At 44.4% G+C, this 12965-nt stretch overlaps 1 protein-coding gene across 1 annotated transcript; it reads left to right on the top strand.

Moving 5' to 3' along the window:
- Nucleotides 1-1709: 1709 nt before the first annotated feature.
- On the top strand, nt 1710-3532 carry LOC311493161 (natterin-3-like; the record flags this gene model as incomplete). Its single annotated transcript, XM_084551722.1, has 2 exons — nt 1710-1725; nt 2388-3532. The coding sequence occupies 2 exons, from the start codon at nt 1710-1712 to the stop codon at nt 3530-3532; spliced, it is 1161 nt and encodes a 386-aa protein (XP_084407848.1).
- Between the last annotated feature and the right edge of the window lie 9433 nt (nt 3533-12965).

The following is a 12965-nucleotide window of genomic DNA, read 5'->3' as shown; positions in this document are numbered from 1 at the left end:
CTGGCTAACATTTTGATGCTTTTCTACCACATGTAAATTCTGTTAACAGTGTAGCAAATGAACATTACCAGCAAGAACTAGCTGGGCCTTGTAATATTATGGCTGATAAATACTGAACACAAGATAATTAGGAGGGTGAGTAAAAGATCACAGATGCCCTTATGCTATTGACAGCAGAAATAACCATCAGTCAAGTTTGCAGCTTGAACCTGGGGATTAACTAACGTTACCACATGTCAAGTGTCAAAAACACAACAACAACAACAAACTTTGGAGCGTTAAGCCCCTTTCTGACAAGCTAGCATGTCATGGTTGGTACCATCTTCAATAACTTTAACACAGAGCACTTTAAGACAGTAATGTCAGCAAATAAACATTTGCTAGGCTCTTCGCGCCACTGTTAACAATTAAAAACACTAAGCAGAGCAAACGCATTTTAAGTCACGAACATAACATTAGCTGTAACGTTAACTAACTTAAACGTGGTAGCTACCATCAATGCCGCCACAAAATAACATTACATTTACAAATAATTGCTTGAATTTCTTAGCTAGTGAACTGTGATAACATAACCCACCCACGACCAGAGGACGGCTAACGTAAGTTAACTTTATAGAATGAATGAAGAATGCTAACGTTAGCGCTAGCTTAACGTTAGCATTTGTAAGATATGAAGCGGGAGTGCTGAGATTACGGCCAGAGTCAAGGCCAGTCAGGTATACTTGGAACAAAGCGTTAACGGTAGACAAAGTTTAATGTTTTTACCTTACCAGTATCAATGTTGCTCGTTGTGTTCTTCTGTGTCGCAGCCTGGCTAAAGGGTCTGTTGGAGTGTACCGTCGCGACCGCCGAACACTGATTGTGTTCAGTGACGGACGTTTTTTTTTTTATTATTCCTTTATTTGGACGTAAACAGGTCAGAGAGCAGGATCTCAAACTCAACAATGCGCATGTGCAAATCATGCTTAATCTAATAAAAATGCTTTGATCCGATGAATAAATTCAGTTCAGTGTCCCGCTGGCAATTTATATTGTATCCAAATAAAAAAAATAGTTTCAACCATAAATAAATTAGAACGTTTAGTTTAAATGAAAAAACGAATAATTTTAGGCTATTAGAGCACGAAAATATACATTAAACGAACAACAGCAATGTTAGACTTTTTTCAGTGTATGAACCTGTCAGCATCAAAATTCTTACATTGTCTTATTCGAATACATTTTGATGGAGATCTGGGGGAGTGAATTTTCCATACGCAATAGATGGCTGAGTGGTCGCTGAAGCAGTCAGAGAGAACTCCAGATTTAATAATCTTTTCGGGATGTGTTACAAGAATCCAATCGATAAGTGTTTTGGATCGGAGGTTTTCTCTGGTGGGCTCACTTATCAGTTGAGTTAAGTTAATGCTTTGGAACAAATTTTTGTCACCTGTAGAGGAGCGGTCAAGCCAGTTGGTATTGAAATCTCCAAGGATAATTAATTCACATGGATTTTCAATAGAATTAATAGTAGATAATATACATTTAGTTGATTCAGGATGGACTGGTGGGGGCCTATAAATGCTGCCAATAATCAACTGTTTATTTACATGAAATATTAATTTAACAGATATGCCTTCAAAATGCTGAGGAGTTAGTTTGGGTCTGATGAGCTCCGGTGATGACTTTAAGTCCTTTAACAGTTTCTATTATAGTTCAAAAGACATATGATGGAGGTAGTGGCTGGTGAGCACTGCGGGGGCAGGCGGCGATAGAGCCAAGTGAGACACAAACATAAGAACATATATACAGATGGACATACACATACAAAACAATCAGTGACTTTATTTTTTAAATTGGCATTTAAAGGGTTAAAATCCTGATTTTTTTTTTTTTTTTTATATATATATTTTGCAGTTTTGATTAGGACTGAGGTTGATTAACAGATTTATGCAAAAAAAAAGTTGAAAAAAATATTTATCTGATATATTTTTACAGCCATTAAAAGTTAGTGGCTGTTTTCAGCCACTAACTTTGTGGCTGTTTTCAGCCACTAACCGTATGAAAGGGTAGTGTTTTTTAACGGTACACAAGGGTTAATTAAACAATAAAACGACTAAAAGTAACTTTCATAGTGTTGAAAAGCATTTGAAAGTACGCAAGCTAAAATTGATCCACTAAATTTAGCAGCATGTGATGGATTTTACAGACCAATATGAATTGCAGCATAATATATTTAATTTAGACCCACATTTTAAGTTCCCCCTAGTGATTTTGGTTCAGTTATTTCAAATTAAACTCAGTAAAATATGTCTTATTTATAATTTAAGTTGTGTTTTTTGTTGTTGTTGTTTATTTTACTTTGTTTTGTTCTTGAATTTAATGTAAAACTTATTTCTATCATGCAGTCACCTACCTGAACCCCGATCTTGAGGAGAGAGTTCCTGAAATCCCCGCTTACACATCAGCCTTAACATATCTTGCCCTGTTTCTCGCTAAGTTAAATCAGGCTTCCTCCTCCACAGTTGATGATCTAGGCAAGCTGAAATGGCTGACCTGGTCTGGTTCTCTCCCCAGCGGATCTGTTTCAATTTACAACAACTATGTTGGACACTTGGACTATGTCTGCCAATACAGATGCATAGCTGGGTTCTACAGGCCCAGCAAGGGTTCCTACTGCCACTACCCCTATGGAGATAAAGAGTATCGTGTCCAGTCATTTGAGATCCTTGTTAATGAAGACAACTTTGAGATCCTGGAGTGGAAATCTGATTCTTATGGTTCAGTCCCTCAACACGCGGTCAAAACATGTGTTGGAGATGATGAAATCTATGTAGGGAAAAACAAATATGGACTTGGCAAGGTGCATCCTAAAAACAAGGCCTTCTTTCTACCTTGGGAAGGAAAAGAATATTGGTACAAGAGCTACGAGGTCCTAACCATAAATAAGGATGTCGTGAGTCAGCACATCTCTGATGTCAAGTACAACACTGATGCAGCTGAGATTGTATCGTATCCTCCAGAAACCATGCTCTCTTCTGCCATCATCAACCATGAATGTAGTACGGTGACAGAGACAACAACCCTTTTAAAGAATACGCAGGAGCAGAGAACGTGGCACATCAGCAGTTCCATCATGGTTGGTATAAGTAATACATTCACTGGAGGAGTCCCCGGCGTTACATCTGCAGGTATTCAGATCAGTGCTGCGGTTACAATGGAGTTCTCAGGAGGACATACTTATACAGAAACAATCTCCCACTCTGTTTCTGTAGAGATGCATGTCCCACCAAACCACAGCTGCAAAGTACGCATGCTGGGCTATAAGTACAAGTCAAACATCCCTTTTAATGCACATCTCAACCGCACCTACCGCAACGGGGAGGTCAGACAGATATCGATCTCAGGGACATACAATGGCGTCCAGATTGGAGAAGTTAGGGCAGTAGTAGATCGCTGTGAACCTCTAATCAATGGCACGCCTTGTTCTAAGATAGTTGAGTGCATGAGGGGGAGAAAAGGTCACTCGTTTCATTGTGCTGGTGAAAATTGACGACAAGAAAATTGACGACAAGAAAAGATAGTGATGACCAAGTGAACGTCTGCAACGTTCAGTTGCATAGAAAATAACTATCTATAGATTACACAAAAATGGACTAAATTTATGCATATGTTACAATGGAATTTTAAATAATAAGTTCAATTTAGTTTGAAAAATTGTTAAATAAAAATAAAATCAAAAAATTGCATTGTGACCCTTTTGTTCCACTCAACTCTACTTATTTAACTTTGATTGGTTTCTCGTGAAAAATTAAAGGGGAACTCCGGCGCAAAATGAACCTGGGGTTAATAACACATGTGTACCGAGTTCGACCGTTCTCTGGTATTTGTTTTCATGCATTTGTTTTGTTAGTCAAATGTGACCAGTTTTCTTGCAAACCGCTATTTAGCGTATAACGCTAGCCTTCGGGGCACACCTACACATAAAAAGAAATCGCTATTTCTATACCACTAACAAGGCTCACAATATCACCACACTTACACGGTAGCATAACTAGGGTCTCTACATGTAAACCGAAGCATTGAGAACTTTGCAAGTATACAGGCAGTTTATTAAAAAGGGAATACAGTACCGTTCGCGTCTGGCTCGCATATCCAGGCGGGCGCCATCTTGGGGAAACTGAACTCTCTTTCCTATGCTCTCAGTGCTTTCTTCCGGCAACAGACAGTTGCAAAATGCATCGCTAATACAAACAAATTACCTCGTTAGCCGCTTGTCATGAAGAGAGGTCCTTGACACACATCAGTCCATGCTTAGCAGTATAGCATCAATTAATCCTGCCGTGGCAGCGCACAGGTAATAAACATTGGTTCCGGGGCAGAACACAACTAGCCTGGGTGCCAGCCGAACTTAGTCCCGCCCACAACATTTGAGGTCTGGAAGTTCGGTCTGGCGTTGCTCTGTTGAGGCGCAATTATGCTCGAACAGGAGCTGTTCGTACCAATCAGATTCTCAGGGCGGGCTTTATACGATGATGGACAGATGATCAACAGTAATGTAATCACGTCACCAAAGAGCGCTTGGGTTGCATTTGTTTACAACAAAGATGGCTGCCGCTGGAGAACTGAGATGTGTTGATTCTGCCATCGAGTCTGTTCTAGAAGATATCGACAGCGCATTAATTTTAAAAGAGGAACAGATAAATGCGATCAAGGCATTTGTTAATCGGAAAGATGTTTTTGCTGTCCTCCCTACGGGATTCGGCAAAAGTTTTGCTAAGAAGATGGGACACAATTAACACACGTCACACACTCCGTTGCTCTGATTGGTTATAGGTCTATCCAATTGAGTGCAGAGGCATTTTTTTTCCTGGTTCGGTTGAAACACGCCCCATAATCACAGCCCAATGGAGCGGTATCAGACTCACATTCTGACTAGAATTGAGTATGGCTACGTCAGGCTAGAACACAACAGCACCCATGGAACAAATTCATGAACACGATGAAATTAACTCTTGTTTTGTCTTATAACACACACACCTTTCAAGGTGAAATGATTTTACTCATCTATCATTTTTATCTCAATTATTTAATGTCATGAAATTCATTCATTCATTCATTCATCTTCTATACCCGTTTAGTCCTGTTAAGGGTCACGGGGGTCTGCTGGCGCCTATCCCAGTCCATCGCAGGGCCACACACAGAGACAGACAACCATTCACACTCACATGCACACCTACGGCCAATTTAGAATCACCAATTAACCTGACCAGCATGTCTTTGGATGGTGGGAGGAAGCCAGAGTACCCGGAGAGAACCCATGCAGACACAGGGAGAACATACAAACTCCACACAGAAAGGCCAGCCGGCCCATGGATTCGAACCGGTGACCTTCTTGCTGTGAGGCATCAGTGCTAACCACCTCGCCACTGTGCCGCCATGTCATGAAATTATGAATTAATATTTTAACACAAATATAACAACACTTACACTCCCACCAAATCACTCATTAACTCGAAATGAGGGATTTCTAGGACAAATATAGTAAGAGAGTGTGTAAATGAGTGAATCTGTATGGATGTGAAATTGTGTGTGTGACTTAGTTGGCCTCTATCAAGGTAACTACTTTGTGGATGGGCCTTTCCAGGTGAATAGCTCTGGTATGTAGTTTTCCTTTCTCAAATGTAGTATCACTGACAAGCAGTTTCAGCTTTCTCACCATGCCATCTGAGCTGGGCTGAACTTCCACAACCTTGCCAAGCTTCCATTCGTTTCTTGGTGAGTTGTCATCTTGTAGGATCACTATGTCGTTTGCTTGTGAGTTTCGTGATTTCCTTTTCCAGAATATCCCTGTATTCATTTCTAAAAAGAAGTTTAGCTCTCTCGACAGGATGTTTTCTAATTTCATCTGGGATGGCAGGAAACCTCGGATTAGTAAGGCCTTTCTGCAAAGACCCAAAATACTGGGAGGAATGTCCATGCCCAACCTTCTTCATTATTATTGGGCTAGCCACATTCAGAAAGTTATCACACATGTCCAAAGCAATCCTCTCAAGCATGCACCTCAGTGGGTAAAGATAGAAGCACATGGTCTTCCTTTTCACTCTTTAGTTACTTCCCCATTACCTCTGGCAACTTGTACATTATACATTAATCCCGTCGTTGCTCACACACTTAAAATTTGGTCACAATTTAGGAAACAATTCGGCTTGCAAAAAGCCTCCTTGATGGCACCCATTGCGTCAAACCACCTCTTTACACCAGCCCAGTTAGACCTGTCTTTTCACGCGTGGCGCAGGAATGGGATACAAGTTGTTAAAGATCTGTGTACTGAGGGGGTATTTGCATCATTCGCTCAACTGGCAGGAAAATTTGATCTACCCCAGTCACATCACTTCCGCTACCTTCAGATTAGGGACTTTGTTCGAAAGGGTTACCATCCTTTCCCCAAGCTACCCCCAGAGACACCCCTAGATACTCTACTAGCCACAAGGGAAGGTCATAAGGGTGCCATCACAAGGATCTATGACACACTTACCAACATAAATCCTCAGCCCACTGCCAATATTAGGACTATCTGGGAAGAAGATCTTGGCACACCTCTCTCTGATAATCTGTGGAAGTCAGTTTTAGATCAAGTGCACTCATCTTCCTCATGTAGTAGATATGACCATGTTCACTTAACCAAGGTCAAACTGGCTAAGATTTACCCCAGTACTGATCCTACATGTGACCGGTGCAAACAGGCACGGGCGACCTTAATGCACATGTTTTGGACATGTCCCACTCTTCATACATTTTGGCTTGCAGTATTTAACTCCTTGAGTGAGGTTTTCAGTATGTGGACGACAGATATATGATCACATTTAAGTCCTCAATGACAGGTTATATGATTATTTATTTAAGCTGATATGCTGGCCGCTTGTTACCTGAACCAGTCTAGTCGGCTCCGAACCGTAGTTGGGAGCGCACCGGCCTCTATTTATCTTTCCGCTTGCGGCTCGTAGGTTAGCTGGTAACACGCTAATGTCTGGGCACCTCTTGAGAAGAAGGAGGACTTAAGTGGAATGCTGGTCACAAACGAACTTTATTTGGACGACAGGAACAGCGGCCTTAACAACTTATGGTGCTGTAGCCCTGAGCCTATCGAGACACTGTTTTTAACTGCCTGGCTTCACCTGCGGAGTTGTAATGTCGCCCACTTGCACACACCGTTCTGGCACTTATTTTTTCCCACAATTCCCTGGTTACACATATCCAAGGCCCCCAGCTGTCTCAGGCTGTGCCTGTAATATTACCCCCACTCTGGATGATGATTAAACCCTTAACATCACTCCAGCACTGCTACAGTTACATTATTCAAGAAGGACATATAAGAACATTGTTATGCCGAAACATTCCTTCCAGAAGAGTCCACAATTCCCATGGTCCTTGAATGGGTCTCCCATTGATGGAAAGGCAAATAAAATGTTCATGAAAGCACACTGCATACCCTTCTGACATAAATGCAACATAAGAGTCTACAACAGGGATGGGCAACCAAAATGATGGAGGGGGCCACAATTTTTCATCGACACTACCAGAGGTCCACATAAGACCGCGCACTTAACCAGATATGGTAAAACTGCCATTTTAAATATGTTTGTGTGTGTATAATTGGATTATACATATATATATTTAAAATTATATATATATGTGTGTGTGTGTATGTGTTTATTGAAGCAAACAAAAAATAACCACTGATTTAAAAAAAAAAAAAAAATTAATTTGTGCATTTTTACACCAAGAAAGAGTTCAACATTTTCCCTGTATACCCACTCTACCGCACCACTATCAGTGGTGGGCACTGGTAAAAAGCTGCCTTTGTTTGCGTACTTTTGATTTAAGGTCCGCTATGATAGCAGCCCTTGCAGCTTCAGTATACGGTAGTACGGCGCAGGCGAAGCGGGGAGATTTTTTTTGTCACGTAGCGTTTGTTAGCGATATGTATTCATGCCTTTTGGATTCGAGACTTCTCCTGTCACATGAACCTCGTTGTCAACTTGGGAGATGGGCAAGATGTAAGTTTAATGATTGCTGGCTTTGTAACGTGAAGTTGGAGAGAAGCTTAGCCACGTTTGCTACTAGTATGCTTCAACATGAAGTAGCAAGGCGTCTCACGGCATATTACAAAATATAATAACAGATAATAAAACGTTCGTGGTTTGTAGCCTTCACCAGCGTCCACATTACGGAGATGGAGGAAGTCAAAAAAAAAAAGACGGATGCAACAAGAGTGACACCTGCTGAACTAAGCGATGAAAACAAAGGAGGCGCCACCGTGTGGCATAAACTGGTACTGCCCCATGTAAAACACTGGCTGTTACAGCTTGAATGAAGTGATTTCGTTGATTAGCTGAAACATGCTGAACAATCCTTATGAGGCGAACTGCAGACTCCGATTTTTTTTAAAGTGATTGAATGAATAATTTTTTAAATGATTACTTTAACAGCTCAGAGATGTTCAAGGAGCAACCTGTTTATGCACTTTCTGCTCTGTCAGCTCTGTTTTTGAATAAAGGGTTGGAAATTAATGCTTTTTTTTTGTCCGATTCATCGATTCATCGAAAAAATAATCAGCAGATTAATCGATTATTAAAATAATCGTTAGTTGCAGCCCTAATTAACATCCTGTTACAATTTGTCAGGTTACAATTCTGGAACTCCTTTTCTTTTTTTTCCTCTGAGCAGGGCAGTGATCCACCTACACCCTGGCTCAGGTTAAAGGTCTTCGTTCCTTGTATCTAGTAACCGACCCAGTCACTAAACAGGTCCGGTGATCTGCGGACCCTCCGGGACCTCCGAAGGGGGTTCGAATCTGAAGGACGATGGCCCAGCTCCGCAATCTCATCCAGCTGAGACTGAGCAAGGCTGTCCGGTGGCTGGTTACTGGCCGTAGCTGGTGATGAGGAGTGAAGATGGGGGCTCCAGGGAGTCTCCAATGTGGCAGTATCCTCAGCAGCTGAAAGTGTGTCCTACAGGTTGAGGGGACCAATATCCAAGGTTGTAGAGTCAAGATCTGGCAGGGGAGGAAGCACCTCCACCGGTTTCCAGGCATCCGCATCTTGGAAGACCCAGGCGTTGTCCAGCTGGGTGCGAGAATAGTATGGCTTGAGCTTGTCATGATGCACTACTTTGGCCTTTGACCTCGGGCCCTTTTTAATCCTGTAGATCAAGTTGTCCAGTAGGCCCACAATAAAATATGGGCCCTCGTAGGAAGGCACGAATTTCCGTACTTTGTTTTTCACTCTTTTAGTGCCTTTAACAAGGTACCACACTGCGTCTCCAACATGATATTGAGCTTGGCGAATATTTTTATCATATTGTCTTTTGGCGCGTTCAATGGACTTTCCCAGGGCTTCTCTAGCCAGCTGGTGGGAAAGCTCCAGCCACTCCCTGAGCTGTAGAACATAGTGTGGAATGGTGTCTACTTTGTCAGCACCAGGTGGCAAGCCAGCGACCAGGTCAATTGGCTCTGTTATTTCTCATCCAAAGAGCATCATGTTTGGTGTCAGACCTGTGGAGCTGTGTTTGGTTGCCCGATATGCCATAACTGCATATGGGATCATCAAGTCCCAGTCCCAGTGGCACTGCTCTGCAGTAGAAGCCAAGATTTTCTGTAAGGTGGCATTAAAACACTCCACTTGTCCATCAGACTGCGGGTGAAATGGAGTGGTTTGTGTCTTTTCAATTCCTAGCATTTCACACATTCCTTGGAAAACTGCTGATTCAAAGTTGGTGCCTTGGTCACTGTGTAGTCTGTGTGGAGCTCCATACCTGCACACCCACTCAGAGGCACCTGGACGATGGAGCACCTGGAAGTCGTATTCTGCCAGTTTCTCAAGCCATCGAGCTAGCTGGCCCTCTGGCTCCCTTAACCTGGTCAACCAGCGCAGGCTGCTGTGGTCAGTCCGGATGGTGAATGGTCTCCCTAGCAGGTATTGTCTAAAGTGGGCAGTGAACTCCACCATTGCAAGGAGCTCACGTCTGGTGGTGCAATAGTTTTGCTCTGTGGCTGACAGCCGCCTGCTCCCGTAGGCTAAGACCCTCTCCCCCCCTCCTTGTACTTGGTAGAGCACTGCTCCGCTCCCCCAGTCGCTAGCATCGGTGTCAAGGAACATTTCGCCGCTGTCAAGGGGATAGCCTAGAACAGGTGTAGATGTCAGTCGTCTTTTCAGTTCCTTAAATGCCTCCTGGCATTCGTCTGTCCAGTCAAAGCATGCATACTTTTTGGTGAGTCCATGAAGTGGCCTAGCAACTGTGGCAAAATCCTCCACAAAACATCTGTAGTACGAAGCCAAGCCAACGAACTGCCGTACCTCTGAGATGTTTTGGGGTGTTGGCCACTCTATCACCTTCTGGATCTTCTGGGGGTCGGTAGCAATGCCTTCAGAGGAGACGATATGCCCCAGGTAAGCCACTTGCTCCCGAAACAGGCAGCACTTGGAGGGTTTCAACCTGAGGTTGGCTTGCCACAGTCTGGTGAAAACTTGGCCCAACTGTTCCAGCATTTCAGCGCCATCCCACCCCAGGACTATGATATCATCGAGATACACCAAGCATGTCTCCCACTGTAACCCAGCCAGCACACGGTCCATAAGTCTCTGAAATGTGGCTGGGGCATTACAAAGTCCAAAGGGCATCACATTCCATTCAAACAATCCCTTACGTGTGCAGAAAGCAGCAGCCTTGTGGGCTCTTGCCGTCATTTTCACCTGCCAATACCCTGATGCTAGATCCAGTGTGCTGAAATACTTGGCGGTGGACAGTGTGTCCAGAGTGTCCTGGATGCGCGGCAGAGGATAGGCGTCTTTAATAGTCCGTTCATTCAAAGGTCTGTAATCCACGCATAGTCGTGGGTTCCCATCTTTCTTTTGGGATGGGTGCAGCCCAGCTGCTGTTGCTAGGTTGAGCTAGCCCTGCTTCCAGACTCTGCTGCACTTGCTGGTCTGCTGCTACCTGTTTCTCTCTGGACATTCTGTGTGGTGGCTGTTTCACAGGGGAACCCGGGGTTGTCAGGATGTCATGCTGCACAAGATTAGTGCGTCCTAGATCAGAGGACCCCGTGGAGAAAACATCGCCATGGGACTGTAGCAGATGGGCCAGCTCACCACGATCCTGCTCCGTGAGGTTAGCACAGCTCTCAGCATATAGGGTCAGCAGATGATTAGGCACAGAAGCAGAGACAGGGTTAATAGGTACAAGCATTGCAGGGGCTCCTGGCGGCTGGGGTTCCACCTTCTCCAACACCCTCGCTGGTTGCAGAACTCCGGCTACAGCCCCTCTTTTCAGGGTGGCAGGTGTAGCACCAGGGTTGAAGACTCTGATGGGAATGGTGGTAGATCGCCATGCCTGCACAACTGCTCGGGCCACTAGAACATGGTGCCTTTCAATGAAGCCTTTAGTTGGGGTAAGCATCAGGTCTCCATCAGCAACATCATGGAGATGGGCGGCACCGGGCACCACATACTCCTGACTCCAACACTGTGGTGCGGGCTACTCTAACAATGTGGACTCGAGTGTGATGGCTGGAATTGAAGTGTGGCAGTTTTTCGCCAAAAAGAGTTACCTCTTTGCGGCCATAGTCCAGCTGGGCATGTGCCTGGTGGAGGAAAGGCTGCCCCAGGATAGCCCCAGTACTCTCTGCAGTGTTGGCCATGATAAAGTTCACATTATTAATTTTTCCTCCAATCTGCACAGGTAGATTAACTCCATGGCAGATGCCCTGTAAGACCTGCGCAATAGATGGCTGTATTGGGGGTCTGGATTCAGGGGGTCTGGATTCAAAAAGGTGATGAGGCAGCACATTTCTCCGTGCACCAGAGTCTAGCAGAGCACACATTTCTACTCCATATATCAATATTGGGATACTCGTCTCCTCCTCTTGGTCTGTGGTGCAGGTGACTACTGTACCTGGAGCTTGTACTGGAGTCTAACTGGCATTTGGGGTATGCTGCTTGGGTCGACGAGGGGAAGGGCAGGCTCTCTGTAAATGTCCACTACCACTGCAGTTGTGGCAAACAACTTTCTCCCAGTTTTCACATTTTTGCCTTTCTTGGGCTGCCACTGTGGGTGGGGTTGTGGCGACCACTCTGTAACGGGTTGTCTGGTCCAACAGCTGCCTGCTCTGGCTCCCCACACACCATCACATGAGCACTTTCACGTACCATAGCTGCTCTGACCCTTTGTTCTGCTGAAGTCCGCTGGCCTGGTTGCATAAGCTGTGTGACTGCTCTAGCGGCTCTTCTAGTTGTCTCATATCTGTGGGCTATTTCATAGGCCTTGGCCAGGGTGCGTGGTTGCTCCTCCAACAGCTTTTGCACCACATCAGCATCGGCTATGGCATTGATGAAAATCTCCAAGCTGATGACATCCTGCTCCCGCTCTGTACGATCAGCATACACAATAGAGACTTTTTCATAGAGTCGTCTCTCAGGCTGTGAAGAGCTTCACCTGGCGCCCTCACTCTTTGCCTCAGTTCAATGCCAATAGCTGCTGCGTACTCTGAGCATGGTCCATAGGCAGCTTCCATTTCATCAATGATCCGCTGGTAAGCTCCATTGAGCAGATCTGGGGTTTTTATGGACAATGGCGCCAGCTGCACCGGTCAGGCTACATCTAAGCTAAACAGCCTTGGTTTTCTCCGACCAGGGGTTAGCCCTGACACAGTTTTCAAACTGATAAAGAAAGTTTTTCCAAGAGCCTGAACCATCAAACTGGCCTGGTTTCAGTATGGGTATTCTCTCTCTCTGTCCATAATGTTCATCATCACTACTGTCCATAAAGTCCTCACAATGCATGTGAGATGGATGGTGTGTTGCTGACAGGCAAAGCTGGTCACGTTCACGCAAGTCGCCCCTTTGCTGCTGGGTGTTGTAGAGTAAGGCATTACATTTAGCTTGTACTCCTTTTATATCTTCCACAGACTGAAACATACGTGGGGTGGA

The sequence above is a fragment of the Chelon labrosus genome, assembly GCF_963514085.1.
Source record: "Chelon labrosus genome assembly, chromosome: 9".
Taxonomy (NCBI): domain Eukaryota; kingdom Metazoa; phylum Chordata; class Actinopteri; order Mugiliformes; family Mugilidae; genus Chelon; species Chelon labrosus.
Note: the sequence above shows the minus strand (reverse complement) of the source record. Positions and strands in the feature narration are given on the sequence as shown.